We start from the raw sequence: 22,158 nt of genomic DNA, 5'->3' as shown, positions 1-22,158 counted from the left end.
TAGAATTTTGGCTTTAAATAAAGGACTAGTTTCTATTTCCTCATTTTTTGTGGAAAAGAGCTACATAGTCAAATGGCAGGTTTAGTTTGCACTAAATGCTTAGAAGGGTTTCTGGCTGCAGCTTCCATATTTCGAAGAGGGGAAAGCGCTCCACTCCACACCCCAGAAGAAATAATTGTTCAGATTCCATTAACTTTGTGCTAGCCCTGAACTGGAGGTTGGTTAGCTCCAAATGATGCACACCTGCCTTGTCATTCATGCTTTTGCCTTTCCCCTCCAGGTACCCAACCCTCTGCCTCCCAGCCTAGCAGCATTTTGCCCTTGGGACAGGAGCATGATTGCTTATACAGGCTTTGGATTGCAGAAGGAGATCCTCTTCTACAGCCTGCAACAGAAACAGGTGCCTCATATCTTGGCTTGTCTGAGATCTTGTGTGTTCTACCAGCAGGACTGCTGGAGTTGCATCTGACCAGTGAGCCTAATGTTATTGGCTCAGCCGTGGACTTGGTGGTGGGTCACCTTCTGTTGGCACGCTTCCCTTAATCTTTGTTATGGGTCTATTTTAGCTCTGTTAGCTGTTCCACTAGACAAGCAGAAACTTGACATCATATGAGAGTTGTCGCTCAGTGTTAGAGCATCTGTTTTGCATGCAGAGGGTTCCAGATTCATTCCCCAGCATCTCCAGGTAGGGCTGAGAGAGAACCTCAGTCTGAGATCCTGGAGAGCTGCTGCCAGTCAGTGTAGACAGTGCTGAGCTAGAAAGACCAGTGATGTGTCTCATCAAAAAGTAGTTTCCTATGTTCCTGGGCTATACAATTTCAGCCTGCGGCAGCAGGGGATATTTGTTATATATGCAAAACTCACATACACAAAGGGTTTCTGGCTATTTGCCTGAATCTCTAGGTGTTTGTGGTTTGGTGAACATAGGAAGCTGCCTTATACTGAGTCAGATGATTGATCCATTACCGTCTACACTGACTGGCAGTGACTTACCAAGGTTTCAGGCAGGAGTCTCTCCCAGTCCCTCCTGGAGATACCAAGGATTGAATTTTGAACCTTCCACGTGTAAAACAGATGTTCTGCCACTGAGCCATGACCCTTCTCCTATGTGGGAGAAGCATGAAGACTTGTGGCCCCCTGCCTTTAGTCTCAAAAATGCCACATGCCCCTAGCACCAGAAATGTTACAGGGAGCTTCTCCTTGTTCTGTTTAGCTCATAGAGTTTGACTGAAAAGCAAAGCAGCGCCAAGGAAGTCGAGATGTAGCAGGTCACTGCAGTTCAACAGATTTGGACGCTGTATAACGTCCAGCCTCTCCCACCCCCAGACTTGAGCAGGATTGGATTTCAACTGCAGCTGAAATGGAGAGGGACAGAGCAACCCATGGATTGCTCCGTTTTCTCAATAGACCACTCAACTTATCTCTGGGGAGGTTGACTCTCTCCCCAACCTTTTTCTTTTCTTTGCATTTTCTCAGATGTCTAAGATTCTCCTGTAGAAGTGAGTCCGTTTTGCAGAGTCAAATTGCCCAGCCTAATGGGTTCCACCTTTTGTGCCTCTGCCAGATGCTGCAATTTGACTCTGCAAAACGGAAGAAGCCATCACTTCTGCAGCAGAATCTTAGAGCAGATTGCAACATTTATTGCAAGCCCACACATACAAAGGTTGCATTCCTTTGTTGATTTGGACATTTTTCTGTTCAAAAATGCCTGTAGGGAGAAGTTTCTCCTCCTGTGCCTTCCTGGTGTGTATTGGGGTGGAAAATAAGCAGCCTTTTCCACACTGCAAAAATAACACCTCCTCTTCATTTTGCAATAGATTCTAACACTTTGGGACTTTTCCTTTCGCTTGTGTGCAGGTCATAGAGAAGATTTCCTTGCCGTACTTCGCCACGTCGCTAAGCTTGTCTCCTGCTGCCTGCATTATAGCCGTTGGCTTCAGTGGTGGGTATTCAGAAGACCCCAGTGGGCAGGCGGGGGTAGTGTCTGAAGACCCCTGGGAAGGCAGTCCTGTGTATGGAATGAGCCAAGTAACCTTGCATAGGAACATAGGAGACAGTCTCACATGGAGTCAGGTCATTTGTCCATCTTGCTCAGTATTGCTACACTGACTGGCAGCTCTTCAGTGTTTCAGATAGAGGTTTTCCCCCTGCCCTACCTGGAGAAGCTGCCAGGGACTGAGCCTGGGATCTCTATGAATGCAAAGCAAATGCTCTACTTAAATATCTATGGCACTTCAGGCTGCCTTGGAAGGTGATGGGGCTCTCCTGTGATGAAAGTAGTTAAGTTGATGCTGGATGGCTGTCAAGAGTGGTGTAGTTGCCGCCTGCATTGGAAATACAGCACTGAACATAGGAAGCTTCCTTATGCTGAGTCAGACCATTGGTTCATCTAGCTCAGTATGGTCTACACTGACTGGTAGCAGCACTCTTAAGTTTTCAGACTGGGAGTTTCTCTCTGTCCTACCTAGAGATGCCAGGGACTTCCTGCATGCAAGGCAGATGCTCTAGCAGTTTCCAGTTCCCAACAGACGTGTTCTCACCTGTCAGACAGGTGGGGCACTTGTGAGAACGTAAGAAGAGTCCTGCTGGATCAGGCCATCACCCATCTAGTCCTGCATCCTGTTCTCACAGGAGCCTGCCAGGTGCCCATGGGCAGTCCACAAACAGGACCTGAGTGCAGCAGCACTCTCCCCACTTATGAGTCCCAGGTACTCAGAGGTGTCCTGCCTCAGGCAGTGGAGGTAGAACATTGTCATCATGGCTGGTAGCCACTGATAGCCTTACCCTTCTGAATTTGTCTAATCCTTTTATAAAGCCATCCAGTTGTGCATAGGGATGGACTTGCAGGAGACTTCATTGGTGCTAAGTGTTAGTCGTATGCTTTTGAGCATACGTTCATAGTCATTAAGCCTAGAAACTTGAGATCATTCGCACCTTTAGGGAGCAGAAAGCAGGGCAGTCGGCTTTGTCTTAAAGCCCACAGGGAGCCCACCGAGGAGGTCCAAGGAAGCTAGCAAAACTTTCCAACTCGGGCACTGCATCGCCTTTGCTTTTTTTCTTTCAAAACCTGTTCTGTTATTGCCCTCAGGTGACAAAGCAATGACCAATTTCATATGGCTGGTAAAAAAAACACCTTCAGAGCAATGTAGACTTGCTTGCATGAGTCATCTGGTCAGAAGATTCCTGGGTGCTCTTTATTAATGTCTCTGCCCCCCCCCAAGGGCAGGGCACCCTGATGATTTATTGTCTGGGGAACTCAAAAATCTTGACACCAACCCTGGCTGAGATTCTTGGGCAGATGATTTTTATACATGTACACATCCTTCAAATGCAGAATGGCACTGTCCTTGATTTATAAAAGGATGTTTTTTTAGTCTGTGGTTTTGTCTGCCCTACAGAGCGCATGTTGAGGCTGATCGAGCACCCAAAGAAGGCCGAGAGAGACTACCTGGGCCACGATGATGCTGTGTGCCTCTGCCGGTTCACCCCGTCTGGGAAACGCCTCTTCACAGCTTCCTATAATGAGATCCTGGTGTGGGAGGTCCACAGCAGAGGAACGCAGAAAGCAGGTTCCATCACCAGTTGAGTCGGATGCAAACATGGTTGCTACCTCACAGCCCTGAAAACTCCCCATCCCGATGCTGTGCACCAGTTCCAGCCTCCTGTTTCTGAGTTCAGCAACCGAAAATGCCCAGGGGCTGCACAGCTGTCCCCATTGGACCATTCCCATTGGACCCAGGCGGGACCATTCCATGATCTCCATTTGACATTCCAGGAAGTGAAAGTGGTCAGTGGCGATTAGCCAGAGCCTGCAGGGATTGGGAGCCAAAACGCCAACGTCACCCCCCTCTTCCACATGTGCTTCTCCTCCATTTAGGCATACAAGCCCCTTACCTGTCAATCACCCCCCTCTGCTTCATATTGGGATGGAGGACGGGAAGGAGTCCCCTTTCCTACATTTGCCTACGTTCTGGCTGTCTTATCTCCTTTTTCACCATGGTAGGACAGCTAGCTTGATCAGAGCTCCTGAAATTTGGGGCAGGCAAGCTTGTAGGTTGATGCCTGGATTTTATGGGGGTGTCTGTTGCCCTCTTTCCTGTTGGATGCAGTGGGCATCAATGCAGGTATCTGATAACAGCCACTTCTCAAGCAAGCAGGGCATATCCCCATCCACATTTTCTGAAAGGGAAGGTTCTAGGACTGACTGACCTAAGCTGCTCAGGATCAGGCTCCAACACACCAGCATTTTCACACTTCCTTGACCGCCTTGAGGTTGAAGGATGGGCAGTGGTCACTCAGAAATAGCCCAGCCCCTCATGAAGAGCAGCGGTGGTCATTTAGATACTCTTCCAGAATGTCACTTTTGAAATGCTGACGAAGAGATGATCTCGTTCTATTTTTTTACTATATATTAGTTGAGCTCGTTATACCCAACTATAACTTGTTATGTATTACAGTACGATTGCGTCCTGCACAGGGGTAAAGGTCTGGGCCTGGCGCATATACGCAAAAACACATATACTCAAACCACTCTCCCACAAGAACTTCCCAGAACCCAGTAAGCAAGTATGAGAGCTTAAAAGCTCTTTCTGGGCCAGGAAAACCTTGTGCAAAAGGAGCTTTTAAGCTCTCCCATCATGGGTGCAAGCAATTTGTCTGATTTCAACTGGCTGGTTTTCAACTGCGTAAGGTTCAAATCACGCAAGTTAAATGTGTATAAAATGCAATTTTGCTGTACATATGGATTAGGATGAGTTTCTTGATTCTTAGCATTAAGAATGTGTACACATTGAACATTACTCCCTCTCCCCCCAAAAAGAGAGACCGAAATGGGTTCATTATTCCTCGCTCATCTGTCCCAATACTAAATTTTGATTTTATGGTTCTCTTTACTAAGTTTTATGTTGACTGTATGAGAACCAGAAGGGATTACACACACACACACACACACACTCCAGCAGTTTGCTGTATTCTCTCAGCAAATACAGTGGCAAAACATATAAAATCACACACAAAAATCAGCCATGACCATGATAAGGATAAACACTGAGTGTAAACTTTGTGAGCACAAATTTGCCTTTCTTTTTTCAGAAAGAAAGATATTTTTAAGGAGTATTATCAGGGATGTTCTAGAGTGTTTTTTTAATTCAGATTTTGCAAATGTTTGTGTTTTTTTTAGAATCCACAGATGATTGGGCAATAGTTTGCTTCTGAGGTGCAAAGCTGATAGAAATGGAATTGCTCATAAACCAGGCAGTGGAACAATTAATATTTCCACTACTGTATCTCAAATGTGGCCTTAACACATAACTACATTGCTAGAGTTTTTGTTTGTAATTTATAGTAAGATGGAAGTTTTTAGTAAGATGTGTTTTTTTAATTTTTGATCTAAAATAAAGTAGTATTTTTGTGCATTTGAACCTTTGTAGAGTTCCAATTTTGTATGTAGGCTTTAAGGTATCTGGGGACCATGTAAAAATGGACGAGACTATTGTCACTATGCATCTGGAAACAATGTCAAGTCTTGGCACCCTCTTGCAGCTAGTCAAAGGACAACATTCATAACTCAAGAGGAAAAAATGTCACTTTATTGTGTAAAAAGTATATAGTCCTGATTGTATAAAAAGTATATCCCTGCACCAAACATGGATGGTTGCTGCAATTGTTGTTCAACTTTTGAAGCTAACAAAACACACAATTTAAAATATGGCACAACATTTCACATGGGCTGCCAAAGACCCCTGGCATTATGAAGGAAGAGGCAAAGTGCAACAGAAAGAAAAAGTGGTTTATGTATTCAGGCCGAGACAATTTCTGCTTTAAAATAAATTATCGGAAGGCAACCCCACCCTCAGCTACATCTTACAAAATATATTACTAAAAAACTTGTCATAAGATTGTATGCTATAGGCCTAACTTAGGCCATCATACTTAAGGCGTTAGGAGTCAAGCACTCTGATAACCAGAGTTGGAAGTAAAATTCCTCACAGTGAAGCCCTTTTCATTATTAATTCTTTTAGCACTTTCTCAACATGTGATGCTGAACCAGGCTCTGGTACGTCTCCCCCCAGCATGGCACAGACTGGAGCAATACAAGAACAAGTAATGAGCACTGTGAACCAGCACACTGCTCATTTGCATCAAGCCAGTTAATTTGTAACTAGGGTTTAACATTATTTTTGAAGCAGCCCATTAGTCTTCCCAGCGAAAGCTGCAACCACCACTTAAAGAAATTAGTAAGGATGTACCCAGAATCTTCTCCTGCCCCATGACACCCCTGGATCCGGCCCAAGCCTGGATCCCAAACCAATTGGGAATGGGGCAGAGGCATACAGGCTTAGGCCGGATCTGGGCTGTCAAGGGGGCATGGGAAAGAGAGGAAGGCAGCAGCCTCTGCAAAACAGCACAGGGCTGTTTGCAAGAAGGCTTTTAAACAGCCCCACTCTGCACTTTGGCTACATCCACCTGTTATCAGCAAGGAAAAACTGGTAGTTTTACATGAGCCATTTTGGCTCATGACACACCACAGGTGGGGAACCTCCAGCCCTTTTGCTGTTGCTGGGCTACAACTTGCCTCATCTGTGGCCATCAGCCATGGTGGCTGAGAGTGATGGGAGTTGGAGTCCATACTGTAATGTGGTGGTTATTTTTATGCGCAGGGGATTCTATTTGGAGTCCTTTACTGGAGCAGCAGAGAGATCAAGGCCAGCTCCAGCGACTTCTAGACTTCTTTCCCCAACCTAAAACATCTGGAAGGGCAGTGGCTCATTCTGGAAAGGATGGGTCCGAGGTGGAGAACCTCAGGCCTGGAGGCCAAATCTATCCTTCTCTTATCTGTCCGTCAGGACCCTCCTCACGGCGCAACCCCTCTTCCCAAGCCCCACACTTCCCCAGATGTTTCTTTTGACAGCTGAAATGTGTCCTTTAACTCTGATATTCCCTCTTGCTTAGCGCAATGGAGGATACAGAGGTGTGTTTGTGGAAACTAGCCTACAGTACACAAAAAGGTAAAACTTGGGTTAACTGCTCTGCCCTCTTTCGCCTTAGGTCCTGCTCGCTGCTGGGGGTTTCCAGATGGGAATATGGGGCCTTGGACTGGGAAAAGGTCCATTGCCCCTAGGCGAGGCCAATGAGAGCAGCAGTAGTCAAGTTCTACGTGGAAGTCACTAGTTCCTTCTGGAAGGTTCCGCTACAGTGTGTCATCACACAAGAGTGATGGATGGGGCCTCCTGCTGGTTCTCACATCAAAGGATCACAGGCGTCTGTGTTAGGTCTCTGTGTCTTCTGTGTAGTCTTCATTCTCTCCTCCTGCAAGTGGAAAACTGTTTGATTTCCCTAATAATTTATAGTGGGAACTGTTGGGACGCCTGGAGAAGTAATCGTTATAGTTCTGCCGGCCTGTGGAGCTGCTGCAGCAAAAGTGCTTTATGTTGAACCCGGCGCTAACCAGAAGCAGCACAGATAAGACTCCTATAAACCATCCCTTACTGTAAAAAAACAAAATAAAAATACTATTAATAATGTTAACCGATGAAAATAATAATCAGCATGTTTACAGTGCCTTAACACACCAGCTTGCGAACTGACAATAGAAGTCAAGAGATTCCCATTTCATCCTTGTAATCACTTTGCTAGAATAGACTTGTCCCAGCAGACGAGGCTAGAATGGCCTTTGGCTGCAGGAGGGGAGACTGTGCTTGAACATTAGAAGCAGCTTCCTGATGGCAAGGCCAGATGGGATGGATTCCCTAGAGAGGTGGTGAGCATCTCCCATGATGCAGATTCTTCAAAGCGGAGGCACACACTGCATAGTCAAAACTATGGAATTTGCTCCCGTGGGAGGCAACGATGGCCAACAACTTGGATAGCTTTCAAAGAGAATGGGACAAATTCATGGAGGAAAAGGCTAACAAAGGCTACCAGCTGCCATGGCTATGCTCCGCCTCCAGAGTAATGTTTCTGAATACCACTTTCTGGGATTTGCAGGTGCAGAGTGCTCAGTTCCTGCTTGCAGCCTTCCTGTAGGCATTGGGTTGGCCACCGTGAGACCAGGTTGCTGGTCTAGATGGGCCACTGGCCTGATCCAGCAGGACTCTTCTTGTGTCCTGATAAGGATGGACAGCTGTCTATTGGGGGTGATCTATACTGCCTGCACTGGGCAATGGACTGGACCACGCAGAGGTGGAGGTGGCCTTGTAGACTAGGACTCTGTGACTAGCTCTATTACAGGAGGCTAGAAAATATTACAACACACAACCACACTACAAAAACACAAAGCACACAACTTACATTGTAAACCCAAGGAGCACACCTTCCTCATCAGCCTTCAGCAAGCACTGCCCTGTGTGAGAGAGATGCATTTAGATGCTTAATTGCCAAGCACAAGGGACAAGGCAAATCTCCAATGCAGCAAATAGACTGGAAAGGATCTATGAAGGCTTAATTGTCGCGTCAGATCAAGAGTCTAGATTTCTCTTGCTGTCCTGAAAGGGATGGGCAGGACAGTTTGTTCAAGACGAACGCAGATGACAACTGTGCAAGGGGGTGGGGTGGCGACAAAAAAAGAGACGACGCCCCTAGTGCTCTAACTTGTTTCAAGGAATTCCTTCTCAAAGAATCCATACATTCCATCAGACTCGATCCATTTGTAATCTGCTCAACTTCAAGCATTCAGAGATCAAGACCTAGTAACTTTGGTTCCAATGCAACTGGAGCTTAAGCACCCTTGAAATCGACGAGATTTCCAATGGGACTCAAGCAGGTCTTAACTTCACTTGGTTCAAAGCCTCAATTTACAGTGTTTACACTCCTTGGGAAAGAGGCTGCCCTGAAACGCACCAGGAATAAAGTCCACTTCCCACCCCCCTTTTCTATACAGTGGCATCCTCCCATTTCCCACAGCTTTTTGATCCGTCGTCTTCCCTTGTACGTTGCACCACTAGAAAGCTACCCCAAAATGCACAGGCACTCTCGAATGTAGACCAAGAAGAGGGTAGCTGGGATATATGAAGCCATCAAATCTCTTGGCCTATTCAGCACGGTACCGCTATTCTGACAGGCAGCAGCCCGGGAGAGAAAGAGCTGTCCCAGGTATAACACCACAGGGAAGAACCACATGGCTCAGGCAGAGCAACAGCCTCCAGCATCTCCAGGTAGGGCTAAGACAGGTAAAGGCAACCTCGGCCCTCCAGGTGTTTGGGGACTACAACTCCCATGATCCCTAGCTAACTGGACCAGTGGTCAGGGATGATGGGAATTGCAGTCTCAAAACATCTGGAGGGCCGAGGTTGCCTATGCCTGGGCTAAGGTGTAAGAAAAGCACTGAGTCCTAATTTTATCAATAGAATACCTGGCCTCTAGTGAGTTGGGCTGTTATGCTGTACTTTAGAATTGGCCCCTCTCTTCAGGTTGTCCGTTTAAAAAGGCTACCTATCACTTGCCTCAATATGTTTCATTTCTCTCAGTCAACATGTTACACTTTTCTACTATTAAAGCTTTGCTTCTCATATATCTGTGTGTGTGTGTGTGTGTGTGTGTGTGTGTGAGAGAGAGAGAGAGAGAGAGAGAGAGAGAGAGAGAATATGAATATGAGTGAGGAGATATTTCCCTGGCAGGAGGGCTGATTTTTAGTCAGCCCCCTCCACAACATGAGAGAGATCCCTGCCCGAAGCCCTGGAGAGCAGCTGCCAGTCAGGGAAGACAATACTGAGATTGGTAGGCCAATGAGCCAGAGTCTAAATAAGGCCTCTTCCTATCTTTCCAGGACCCTTTTAAACAGGAAGCAAAAAGGCCAAGGGCCAAACCTTCCGAAAGAAAAGCTCAGGCTGTGTCTCCTCCTGAGTCACGAGGCCCCTGAGCCACTTACCTCTGACTACGTCGTCAGGCAGGGGGCATTCAGCAGAAACGCTGCAACTGCCCGTCTTCCGATCACAAGGACGCTGGTTTGGGCAGGGACAGGCATCCTGGCAGTTTGGCCCGTACCGTCCGCTGGGGCAGGCTGAGAAAACAATCACAGGGAAGACAAGTTGGGGGTTACACAACAGCAAGAAGGCCAGGGAAACACATTGGCAGAATCAGGCCTGGCTCTCTGTCTTACAGCAGGGTTTTCAGGCATGGATGAGCAGCTGATTGCCAAAGCTTGCAAAGCCCTTCTGCCTTTGCCCAGAGCAAGTTACAGAGGCTAACCAGATACCTGTGGGGAAACCAGAAAGCAGGACGTGTGTGCAAGAGCACTCTCTTCTCCTGTGGTTTCTGGCATCTGGTATTCAGAAGCATGAATACCCCGACTGTGGAAGCAGAACCGAGCCATTGTGACTAATAACCATGAATTTGTCCAATCCACTCATGTTAGTGGTCATCACTGCCTCCTGTGGCAGTGAGTTCCACAGTCTAACTGTGCACTGTGTGTAGAATCTGTGATGCAAACAAAGAAGATGTGGAAAGGTTGGACATTCTTCACCCACTAGCTGGCTCCACTGAGCCTCTCCTGTCAGCTAACTCGCCCATTTCTTCGCTGCTTCCACCCTGTCTTCTGGCTGTCCCAATTTCTTTGGCGCCCAAAGCATGCCTCCCCACATTAAGGAATTATAAAGGCTGGGAGGGGAGCAGCGAGAGTCACAAGTACCAGGTGCAGACAGTGCTGTTTTAACCAGCAAGCTTTAACTCGGCAAGAAGGGAGTAGAGCAAATACGTTATCGCCACAGCCAAGTTAAAATAAACAAATCTCTCACCTTCTTCGCAATGCGTGCCTTGGTAGCCAGCTGAGCAATTGCAAGTTCCGTGGACAGGGTCACAGACACCACCATTGAGGCAGAGACACTTCTGAAGGCAGCCGTCGCCATAGGAACCAGGAGCACAGGCTATGGCAGAAGAGACAGAGGGAGGGAGGAGACCACATGCAAAACACCATCAGGACTTTGGGTGGCGAGGAATATATATTTACTGTTTGTTTGCTTCGCAAAAATTATATATAGCGCTTCATCCTACAAAAAGAAAACAACCTGAAATTCTTTACAAGAAAAGAATAAAGCAATAAAATTATCAGTTAAAAACCAATTAAAAACCTTCAGAAATAAGCTAAAAGCCTAATGAAAACACATGCCAGCATTCCACAGGTGTGGGTAGGCTTGTCTAAACAAAACTGTTTTTAGTAGGCGCCAGAAAGTTGCCTTCGCTGTAAGTACTCTGCCTGATGTCAATAGTGCGAGCCAAAGTGAAGGTTCTGCCATGCTAAAACGCAGATTTCTTACAAATGCTGAACAAATATTATGTGGCACTTTTAACAGGGCCAGTTCAGAGCAGCCAAGTGGGCTTATATAGGGCAAAGTGATCTCGCAGGTAAACTGCTCCCAAGCTGTTAAGGGCTTTATATACCAACAGTAATAAACTAATTGAACTTGGCCTGGTAGAAAGCCAGTGCAGATCCTTGAGCAGAGGTGCTATACGCTGGTGGGGTGTCAGTCCCATGGGCAGCTGTGCAGCAGCATTCTGCATTGCCTGCAGCTTCCAGGTCAAGAGCAAGGGAAGCCCCAATAGAACTGCATTATACCAAAGTAGACTATTTGTTCAATTGGCTCAGTACTGTCTGCACTGATTGGCAGCAGCTTCCATGCTTTCAGAATGGCCGACTTGCCCAGCCTTCCCCACAGACGCCAGGATTTTTTATTTATAGATATATTTATATACAGACAATTGATACAATGCAAGGATTGAACCTGGGACCCTTCTGCATTCCAAGCACATGTTCTACCAGTGAGCACATGTTCTACCCCTCCCTTGTAAAGCAGGGATAGCCAACGTGGCAGCCTCCAAATGTTGCTAGACTACAGCACCCATCATGCCTGACCACAAGCCGCACTTGCTGGGGCTGATGGGAGCTGGAGTCCAACAACAAGAACAGCCACAGAACACCTGCTGGCTTTCCCTGCTACAAAGGGTCACACACACAGTTATTCCAACCTTGCATTTAAGCACTAGCCTGGTAACACAGATGGTAAGGACCTTGCATGGACATGAGTAAGCTGGATAAGAGGGGGGCTGTGGATCTCTCCATCCCCCACATCTGTCCCAGGACAGAAAATGCAGCCCATGTCGTTTCTGCAGTTTGCATAAGCTCCTCCTTCTTTTGGAATAAATCACAATAATAATAAAAAAAACTCAGCATTTGGTGGCCACAATGCAGGCCACCAAAAGTGCCTCCTCCCAACACATCTGTAGCAAAGTCAAGATAGAAAAGTCAATCACGTTGTAAGGTGCCCTGGAAATATATATTTACCGTAGTTAATTTCTATCCTGACCAAAGAATGCTTGGAGCAAGGAACACAAAGTAAAGCAATAAAAGAAGAACAAGGCAATAAAATCAATAAAACTGGAGAAAAACAGCTACTGCCAGTTCAATCAACTGCAGCGTATTTTCAAGGACTGTAACAATTCAGCTTATTATTTGGCCAAAGGGAGAAAAGTTTGTTTTGTTTTGTTTGAGTTTATACTCTGCCCCACGATGGCTGGGGCCAATGGAACTTGCAGTCCAAGGCCACTGGAGGGCACTAGGTTGGCAAATGCTGCCCTAACTTTTGCAATTGGTTTCCCAAGTTACAAACTGATGCAATAAATAAATATTCACAAACACACACAACTCTCCAAAGGAAGGATTGTTAGGGAGGAAATCCAGCTACCTTCACTGCAGTTGGGGCTCTGCCAGCCAGCATCACAAAGACATCCCTCTGCAATAAAGGGGGAAAGAAGAAATGGATGTGATTTTGGAGCAGTGAGATCATGGGCACAGAGAGGTAAGTTGTGAAACAACCGGGAATAGAGACACCAGTGCCAGCAAAGGAGGGGATTCAGGACAGAACATGGGATTTTCAGATAAGCCACGGCCAAGGGGAAACAGAAGACATTTGGGGAATATTGTTATTAAATTAGTCACCTTATTTTTCAATGACAACTCAAAGCAACTGAAAATATTTGAAGAAAGTAACAAACATGTAAATACATTACAACAGCATTAACAAGTCTAAAAGAGAGTTCTATTTAAAAACAAGCAGAACCACCAACACAAAAAGGAAACAGATAGTTAAAAGCCTAGGCCAGTTTAGGGGGCAAAGGGGAGCCTGGGGGGCAAACACAGCTCTGTCCTCCAAGATGGGGGATTCAGGAGGAGTAGGTGGGAAACTGCCATCACTGCTCCTATGTTGGATACCAAGAAGTTGCTTCACTCTGCCCAATGGTAGAGCCAGCATCCTAACAAATCAGAACAGGTTAGTCCGAGGCTGCCTTTAACCAAAAGAAAAAAAGGGAGTGAAAAAGCATCCACTGCTATATATCCAAGGATTTTTTAAAAACCCATTTTGCCCAGAAGCAGTCTCGGCAGGAGTCCTACTTATTAATAGCAATGCGCTTTCTAGAACCCTAATTCTATAGGCAGCCTCCAAATCAAGGGTGCTGTAGGGACACGGGTGGCGCTGTGGGTTAAACCACAGAGTCTAGGACTTGCCAATCAGAAGGTTGGTGGTTCGAATCCCCACGACGGGGTGAGCTCCTGTTGCTGGGTCCCTGCTCCTGCCAACCTAGCAGTTTGAAAGCATGTCAGAGTGCAAGTAGATAAATAGGTACCGCTCCAGCGGGAAGGTAAACGGTGTTTCTGTGCACTGCTCTGGTTTGCCAGAAGTGGCTTAGTCATGCTGGCCACATGACCCGGAAGCTGTACGCCGGCTCCCTCGGCCAATAAAGTGAGATGAGCGCCGCAACCCCAGAGTCGGCCACGACTGGACCTAATGGTCAGGGGTCCCTTTACCTTTTACTTGCTACTTGTGATGTGCTTTCGAGAGCCCCATCTCTATAGGCAGCCCTGACTTGGAGGCCGGGCACCTGTTCTACCTGACCCACATGCTCACAGCTCTCCCAGCCTACGTGGCCTTGCCTTCTGTACAGATTCCATGCATGGTGCAGTTGGAAGGGCCGCAGTCCAAGACATCGCATGCTGGTCCTCTCCAGAGAGCTCCGTCGCACTGGCATTCCCCAAGGACGCAGTGCCCATGCCCGTTGCAGTCCGGAGGCTGGCAGACAGGTTCATGGACACACAGGATAGTTGAAACCTGCCGAGGGCAGCGCCACATGGGGTAAGGTTCGCTGGGGAGAAAGAAATACTGATTGCACCAAAAGAAAAACAACAACAGCCAGGCTAAGCCCTAGTACACATCCTGCCCCTTCTTTAATGCTGGCAGAAACAGTGAGGTTTCTCAGCTGTAGTAACTTCATTTGACACTGATGCAGACCCACAGAAAACTGTCTCACCCCCCAAACATAGCCTGACCACTTCAGGACCAGAAGTGTGACAGCAGGCGGCTCTTTCTGCATTGTCCACAAGTATAGAGTCAAGCTCCCCTTTAGCAAACAGCGACAGCACCTACCAGTGATCTGAAGGGTAACTAGCAAGCGTTCCATTTAAGACCAGGGTTGCAGACCCTCCGCCGTCCAAGTTGATGGCATTGACGACGCCTTGCTGCTTCAGGAAATCAGCCATATCCCAAAGGCTGAGGCTGTGCAAACGATAATGGGGATAGCTGTGAGAAGATGCCTTGCATAGGCGGAAGAAGAGTAAGGGCCGGCCCTATCCTTAGGCGGAGGAAGGAGGCAAATGCTGGAGAGAAGGGAGCAAAAGTTAAGTGTTAGGACTGGATGAGCCATGTGGCATGCTCTGTTCCCGGCCACACTAGCCTGTGGTCCTTGTGTGTAGTGGAATGTTCTGGCACATTAACAGTGTCAACGCAAGATTAAACTGTTTGTCTGCTAGGCTTTTGTACATGACTTCACCATCTGCCTCGGGCAGTGAGAAGTCTTAGGGCAGCGCTGAAAAGAGAGCCAGTGATTACTGTAGCGCAGGCAAGATAACAGCTTGAGGGTTGGGTTGGTGGGGACGACCATGTATTTTCATGTGAGAGAGAATTCACGTACCACAGTAACCAGCCTTCCAAACCTGGCTCTGCTTTCTTTAAGAGGAGGGTCAATTCAGGTCATTAAAAAAAGAAGGCTCTTTCATATAGACCTGGCTAACTAAATTGTGGTTTAATTTAATCATCTGAACCTGCTCCAGTGCCTTAGCCTGTAAGCCGTGGTTTGCTGCACTTAACATAAACTAAGGTTTGCAAACCAACCTGTTAGCATTATGGGCAAACCGGGATACATTAAAGAATCATACTTGTCTGGTGCTAGGCAGGCCTGGTTCATACATGACACTAAGTCCTCTGGGATTGTTTAAGCCTTAGTTTACTAAACATACCAGAACCAAGTGTCCCTACACCATGGTTTATTGAACCATGGCTTAGCGTTATGCCCAAATCTCATCACTCTTTGTTGAGTCATAGGATGGAAATTCTTCAGACACCTACATGTTAAATGCTAGCACCTACAGTTGGATTCCTTATTTAACTTTTCTCCTGAATTGTTACTTAAATAAAAAAAGGAAAACTGACCCACAACACATCAAGGAGACAAAGAGGCCCTCCAAGCAGAGCTTAATCTGAGGCATGGACCACCTGCCCCACTAGGAGGAACGACTTCAAAAACTAATCAGACTTACCCCCTTGTATGTGTCTGCCCATCAAAGTGTGCCAACACCAGCTGTCCTTGCCTGTCATGCCCCACCGCTGTCCTGGCAGACACAGTATTGATGAACTTGTCAAACGTACCTACCACAAAGGGGTGGGGAGAAAGAGAGACAAAGTACAAATAGCTGAGAAACATAATCACTCTGCTACAAGAATGGTTTTTTAAAAAAAAAATAATCACAGGGCAAAACCTCTCCTTACAGCAGAATGGTGTATGCATGTTTTGTTTTCTTAAATACTGTCTGCTTTAAACTGGGTACCATCACAGCTCTGGTCTTTTGTTTCACCATATATAAACATATGTATTTAATTTTCATGAGCATACAGACAAGAAACATAAATGTAATGAATCATTTGAAGAGAGAATACAAGAATTCAGTTTCGCTGAAGCGTGGGCATGGTGATTATAACGAAAGAACATTAAAAAACCCCCAGATATCTGGTTCTCGGAAGGAAATAAAAATTAATACGATTAGCTGCAGTCCATTAACCACAAGTCACTGGTGTGTTTGAGGAGGTGCAAAATGGTTTTCTTTGTTGCATACAAATTCAATTAAACAGTACCACAAATCACCACTTGTCTTTTTGATTACCTTTTCCTAATGCTTACATCTTATATCTTAATTTTTCCATTAGGGCCATGGACAGCCTTGGCCTTGAGCCTGCTGAGCCTGGGGTGGTCTAGAGCTTGCTAGGTCATGCCAGGACCATCATGGAACGTGTTCTTCCCCCGCCCAAGCCTTACTCACCAGAGGAACCAAGTGAATCCCATAGCTCTTCACCCACCCAACAGTGCAGAAGGCATGAGGGGAGGGGGGGCACAGAAAGACAGTGGACTGAAGGAAAAGACACAAGACACATCAGTTCCTTCCAGTCTTGGGTGGCTAACAAGCCTTGTGGGTGCTTCCCATTATGGACAGATCTATACACGCCCCCTGTTATGGCTCCTTCTCCCCTTCTGACCATCCAGTGCATCAGGCAGACAAAAGGAACAGGCCCCCTCCCCACATTTACCTGTTTCCTGCGTCTCGTCACATTCCACCGCCCGACTCTGATTCACGTAGACCTCCCCATCTCGCAAGAGCCAACCCACCCCACTCACAAGCTGCACAAAGGGGTTGTCTTTAGCCAACACGTCCTCCTCAGAGAGATAGCTGAAAAGACAACAGAGGAGCCATGTTGTAAGGAGGAAGCGACATTTGAAAATATTTAAAGGACAATTCCTCTCTGGGAATTGTAGCTCTGTGATGGGAACAAAGGCCCGTTCTCAGCACCTTTAATAAACCACACTTTCCAGGATCCTCTGGCGAAAGCCTTGACTGTGGTATGATACAGCTTTAATGGCCAGTGGATCAGGCTATCTCAGGAGGTGGTAGAGCTCTCCTATGAGGCAGAAGCTGAATGGCTCTCCATCAGGGATGCTGCAGTACACTCTGCACTGCAAACCCAGCTCTGAAGAGTGGGTTGACCCAAGTGTGGCCACCAACGTCCCTTCCAAGTTCACAGTTCACCATGACCTGAGGGATAGCTCAGGTGGAAGAGCATGAGACTTGTAATCTCAGGGTTGTGGGTTCGAGACCCACATTGGGTGAAAGTTTCCTGCATTGCAGGGGGTTGAACTGCATGACCGTCGTAGTCCCTTCTAAACTCCAAGTCTGTGATCATGGTATCTCCCCTGCTTTCTAGGATTTCAGAAATCCTAGAAAGTCACTGCCAGTAAGTATTGACCATGCTAAGCCAGATGGCCCAATGGCCTGACAGGTACTATGTGATTTCCAGCTCCCCACACCTGCTTTAAAAGGAAGAGTTGCTGATCCCTTACCCAAAGACTAGAGTGCCATCCTTCCGGATGCCAAAATGAGCATTCTGAATCCCTCCGGAGGACTGGATGAGATGCCCGTCGCTCACAACATTCCCAAGGCACATTCCGTTTTTCGTGTTGAAGTACCCCCCATTCTGGGCCACAAGGCACTTGCCATGCCTGGCAGTCTCTTCCACTGTTGCTCGGCTGCGTTTACCGCAGCCCCCTGGCCCACCAGGCTCCAGCACAGAGAACGTCCTCAGGGGGTCCCTCACTGTAGTGAGATGGCCATAGACATGTCGACTATTCTGACCCTTTGGAGGGATGTCAGAGATGAAGATGCTTGTGACGGTCAGTGGAGAGACAGTGCTGTTATTGCTAGGCCAGGACTCATGTGTTGTGTTGCCGTGTCGGAGAGCTTGACAGTCCCGAACGTACCGATGGTGATGCCGCGGACCGTGTTGAGGTGGGGGATACGGCAGTAATAGGTCATCGTTCAATGAATTCCTGAAATTTTGCAAGTTTCCAGTGTGAATCATACAGGTTCAGACTCACTAGCTTGCCCTGCCAAATCGTTTGCACCACCTTGCCTCCTTACAACATACGTCCGGTATAAGATTGACCCCAAAATGTAATTTGGAGCAAATTTCTAATAAATCTGTACAAAGCTGGGCCAAGAAATGCAAAACCCATATAATTAAATATGGACTGATAGCTGGTGTCCTCAATGTTATTACCCCTTTAACTGAAAAGCATTGCGTTACAAATAAAGTTGCAGAGTGGGACCCCCTGCTAGCGAGATATCCCCTCCAAACTATGCAAGCCTCATAATGTCATTATTCTGTGAAATCTTAAATTCTAGATTACTTTTTTGAATTATCATAGGATGCACTGAGGAAGGCATTTAGAACTTGGAGTATATTTGGGTGGAAGAAATGTCATCTGTTATAAGACTGGTATCCATTAGGAAACACCACCTCTCCACCTACGTGGAGTGAAGATCTTTCTAAGACAACGCCTCTATTTCACCACAAGCAGCTCTAATGAGCCATTAAAAGCAGTTCCATTAATACTCAGGTAATAAACACATTAAGTTTGCTCTTTTCCCATGCCTGTAATTTTACATCGAGCTAAATAGGCCAGGGGAGGGGGCTGACCAAAGAAGAAGCTCTGACTCAAGGGACTGCAAACAACTGCCACTAAGCAGGTCAGAAATCAAAAGGGTGACAGGCAAGATCAGGCTTGTGCTTGGATGAGGAAGCACACGTCGAGGGCAGTTCTGCGCTAAACTAGACTCTAAGGAAACCCATATTGTGTAAGAAGATGGAGGAACACTCAGTGGATTTAAGAAAACTACCCCCCCCCGTGCCTTTTAATGCAGCCTGAGAGCCAGAAATTAAGGTGCCCAGAGTTTTCTCCACCACTGAAAAACTTCACTCAGTCTCTGTGTTAAAGCAACTGGAACAGAGGAAATGAAAAGCAACCCTCCTAGTAGGTCTCACTCCCCCATTTCCGCCTGACAAAACTACCACCAGGTTCTAGAACAGAACTAATTTAGTTACAAAGAAGAATGTTCGAGAAAACTGGAGAGCTTCCTGCACACAGCGGAGAAAAAAGCCAGATCCACAAATGTGATAAGATTAAGATGGGATAGTAGTGACGTGGCATACTTTTAAGGCTCTCCCAAATTAAAAAAGTTCCCTGCAAGAACTTGTATGCGTATGCATATAGACTCTCTAACCTAAAACAAAAAAACACGCTGGGAATACGGCGCTATTCCAAAATCCTCTCCTTGTTCTACTACCTTTATATTTGCAAGCAGTGTTACTTGTTCAACGGGACATCAGCCCAGGTATTGTCAATTTGATCTCTTCGGCCCTCTTATCACCTGAGTTTCCTTCACGTACAAGCACAGCTAAAGATTAGCTAAATGCGGCGGGGGTGGGAAGAGCCGGAAACTCTCACCCCCGCGCCCACAGGATGCTCAGAGGTGGAAAGGCTTCTCCTCTGGTTTGAGTACTTACCAAGCTACGGCGTGACCCTGAACTCCCAGAAAGCAGCGGAGCAGCACCATAGAAAAAACAACCAAAGCAGTCGGTCGCTGCTCCTCGCCTACTCTATGCACTAGGCGCTCTATGGAGGCCGCCATATTGAGCTTGCCGCACGGCCGCATGACAAGCCATCACGTGAGACTATTTCAAAAGCAGCAAAGCCGGGATCGGAAAAAGGAAGCGTGGTTTCACTGCTCCTTCTGGTGGCCCACTAGAGGTGTCACAGAATTTGCTCGCCTGAGATTAGGAGGAGCAAGTGTCTTCTTGTTTTCGTTGTTGTTGTTTATTGTTGTGTCCTTAAGGCGGCCACTTACGCTGGAACAGGATGTGTTGTTGCATAACATTTGCATATGCTAATTTGATGTAAATACTATGCTAATTTGATGCAAATTTAGAAATAATAACTACTGTAATTTAAACAGACATACCAGATCTCATGGTGATGGGAAAGACTGACCCGGGGGACCAGTGTGCCTTCTCTGTCCTCTGTCTAGGTGTTATCTCGTGGTGGGCAACTGAAACCCCCTCCTCCCTTTTATGACTTTAACTTATCTTTCAAGTGGGCGTTGGACCTGACAGCCTTTCAGACAGGAGAGCTGTCCTCTAACAGCACAGCAGTCGTTAAGAGTCGTCAACAGGCTCATCACACCTATCAGCCAATCACCCATTCCCACCACCCTTCTGAGTAATACCCCTCCCCACCTTCTCACTATATAGAGGGATCTGGCAACTTCTGTTTCAGTGTATCTGAAGAAGTGTGCATGCACACGAAAGCTCATACCAAGAACTAACTTAGTTGGTCTTTAAGGTGCTACTGGAAGGAAAAAAAAATTTTTGTTTTGAGCACAGCTTCTGTAAACTAAGACACACTGTCACCCGCCTTACAATCTAAAATTTGACACCAGACAAACCACAAAGGAAGGGGGAGGTGCTGGGTTGAGGAGGGAAGGAATATTTATTTATTACTACATTTATATCCCACCTTTTCTCCAAGGAGCTCAGTGATTTGAACCCTGCTCTCCCAGCAACTAGTTCAGCATTCTAACCACTACACCACATTTTGATTATCCCAGCTACATGTTGCTTAGGGTTGGGTGCAGGCTCCATTGCAATAGTGCAGCTAAGGCAGCAGTCCTGACTAAGGTCACATCCACATCAGACATTTAAATCATACGTCTTCCCCCAAAGACTTGGGAACTGTAATTTACCCCTCACAAAGCTACACTTCCCAGAACCTTTAACAAACTACATTTCTTGGGATTCTTTGGGATTCATGTTAGCTCCGAATGATTGCTAAAAAGTGGGTTTTTGCGTGGAAAGCTCCCAAGCCCCCCCCCCCAAAGGTGCTCTGACACGGAGCTTTAAAGGATTTACCGTGTCTGGAAAAGTAAGTGTGGATAAGCTGCTAGTTTCACTAAATTCAGTGGAGCTTTACTCCCAGGTAAGTGGGGCTAGGATTGCACCCTTAAGCCATCGCGTCATTTCCATTCTACCTTATTCCAGTCCTCTAATGGTATTTCATTGGGATAGACGAGCAGTTTCCACCCACTGCTTTGCACAGCTTGCTGCTCTGTATGATGATTTTGCATTTGACCCTGGGACTTGCTTGCCTATTAGTTTCCTCAGCTGTGTTTACATGAAGCAGTTGGGGATATGAATCTGTGAGCAAGGGACAGCACATCACAAATCACTGGCCTAGGTCCTTTGTCTGCCCATTGAACCCAACCACACCCAGCACCTGCTTCCTAAGGACAACACCCCACTGTCTAATGTTAGGGCGGGCCCTGAAATCTGTTAGCACCCCAACCTGCAGAGCAAAGGTGGAAAAAGTGGATAGAGAGAAGTTTTTTTCCATTAATTGTCATAACACTAGAAACTGGGGCCATCCAATGAAGCTGAATATTGGAAGATTGTCAGGATAGACAAAATACTTCTTCATGCAGTCCATACTTAAGGCACCAAGCAAAAAGTTTGCTCTATAACCAGACCTTTGGCCTTCAACTATTTGTGGACTTTTAGAAATGTGTGGGATGTTTTAAATGCACCCCCCTCCAACCACCCTTGGTTTTAATATATTTATGTGGGTTTCTTGGTTTGTTGGCTGTAAGTCACTTTGGGGAGCCTTGGGCAAGATAAAGCAATGAACAAATTTAATAAACAACAACAACAACAACAACAACAACAACAACTTTGGACTAGCTCCCACAGGAGGCAGTGATGGCGACCAACTTGGGTGACTTTAAAAGAGGATTGGACAAATTCATGGAGGACAAGGCTATCAATGAGCATTAGCCAATATGGCTATGCTCTGCCTCCTGGTCAGATGAAAACGACCCAGTTGCTGGAAACCACAGGAGGGGAGAGTACTGCTGTGCTCCTGCCCCAATTGTGGGCTTTCTGTGGGCATCTGGTTGGCCACTGTGTGTACAGGATGCTGGACTAGATCTAGGACTCTCGTCTTATGCTCTTAAGTCAGTGCACCTAAGAGGGTTGTAGACAGGCTGGGACCACCACATCTCTAAATTGATGTTTTGCATTATCTAGGGTTTTGTTTTGTTTTCTGAGTGGGGTGGAAATTTGCTTTATAGATGGACAGCCTCCACTTAATGAATGAGAGCTTGGTTCAGGAACAATTCGAAGCGGGGCATATCAACAACCGCTGCCACCAACTGTCCTATCCAGTGTAGAGTTCCTCTTG

General features: G+C 46.6%; 2 protein-coding genes across 5 annotated transcripts in view; one reads left to right on the top strand and one right to left on the bottom strand.

Annotated features, from left to right (window-relative positions):
* The window catches only part of WDR90 (WD repeat domain 90), a 40,455-nt gene extending 35,035 nt beyond the window's left edge, over positions 1–5,420 (top strand). For all 4 annotated transcript variants that reach the window (XM_053366214.1, XM_053366213.1, XM_053366215.1 and 1 more), the window contains exons 41-43: positions 281–400; positions 1,858–1,942; positions 3,399–5,420. In XM_053366214.1, coding sequence (XP_053222189.1) covers positions 281–400; positions 1,858–1,942; positions 3,399–3,586 — 393 coding nt within the window. In that variant the 3' untranslated portion in view covers positions 3,587–5,420. The remainder of the gene's footprint in view (positions 1–280; positions 401–1,857; positions 1,943–3,398) is intronic.
* A 146-nt stretch (positions 5,421–5,566) lies between these two features.
* Positions 5,567–19,755, bottom strand: NAGPA (N-acetylglucosamine-1-phosphodiester alpha-N-acetylglucosaminidase). Its single transcript, XM_053366217.1, has 11 exons — positions 19,434–19,755; positions 17,431–17,916; positions 16,623–16,762; positions 15,581–15,689; positions 14,412–14,540; positions 13,922–14,130; positions 12,675–12,722; positions 10,731–10,859; positions 9,866–9,997; positions 8,290–8,341; positions 5,567–7,487 (listed from the first exon to the last, which is right to left on the bottom strand). Exons 1-11 carry the CDS (start codon positions 19,580–19,582, stop codon positions 7,268–7,270), a joined length of 1,803 nt encoding a protein of 600 aa, XP_053222192.1. The 5' UTR covers positions 19,583–19,755; the 3' UTR covers positions 5,567–7,267.
* Positions 19,756–22,158: the final 2,403 nt, after the last annotated feature.

Source organism: Podarcis raffonei, chromosome 14 (genome assembly GCF_027172205.1).
Source record: "Podarcis raffonei isolate rPodRaf1 chromosome 14, rPodRaf1.pri, whole genome shotgun sequence".
In the NCBI taxonomy this organism is placed as follows: domain Eukaryota; kingdom Metazoa; phylum Chordata; class Lepidosauria; order Squamata; family Lacertidae; genus Podarcis; species Podarcis raffonei.
Note: the sequence above shows the minus strand (reverse complement) of the source record. Positions and strands in the feature narration are given on the sequence as shown.

Coding starts and splice junctions, on each gene's coding strand:
- NAGPA (XM_053366217.1), bottom strand. CDS start 19,582: ATGCGGCCGTGCGGCAAGCTCAATATGGCGGCCTCCATAGAGCGCCTA. Junction 16,763..17,430: donor GATGGCACTCTAGTCTTTGG/GTAAGGGATCAG, acceptor TTGTCTTTTCAG/CTATCTCTCTGAGGAGGACG. Junction 12,723..13,921: donor GCATGGAATCTGTACAGAAG/GCAAGGCCACGT, acceptor CCTTTATTGCAG/AGGGATGTCTTTGTGATGCT.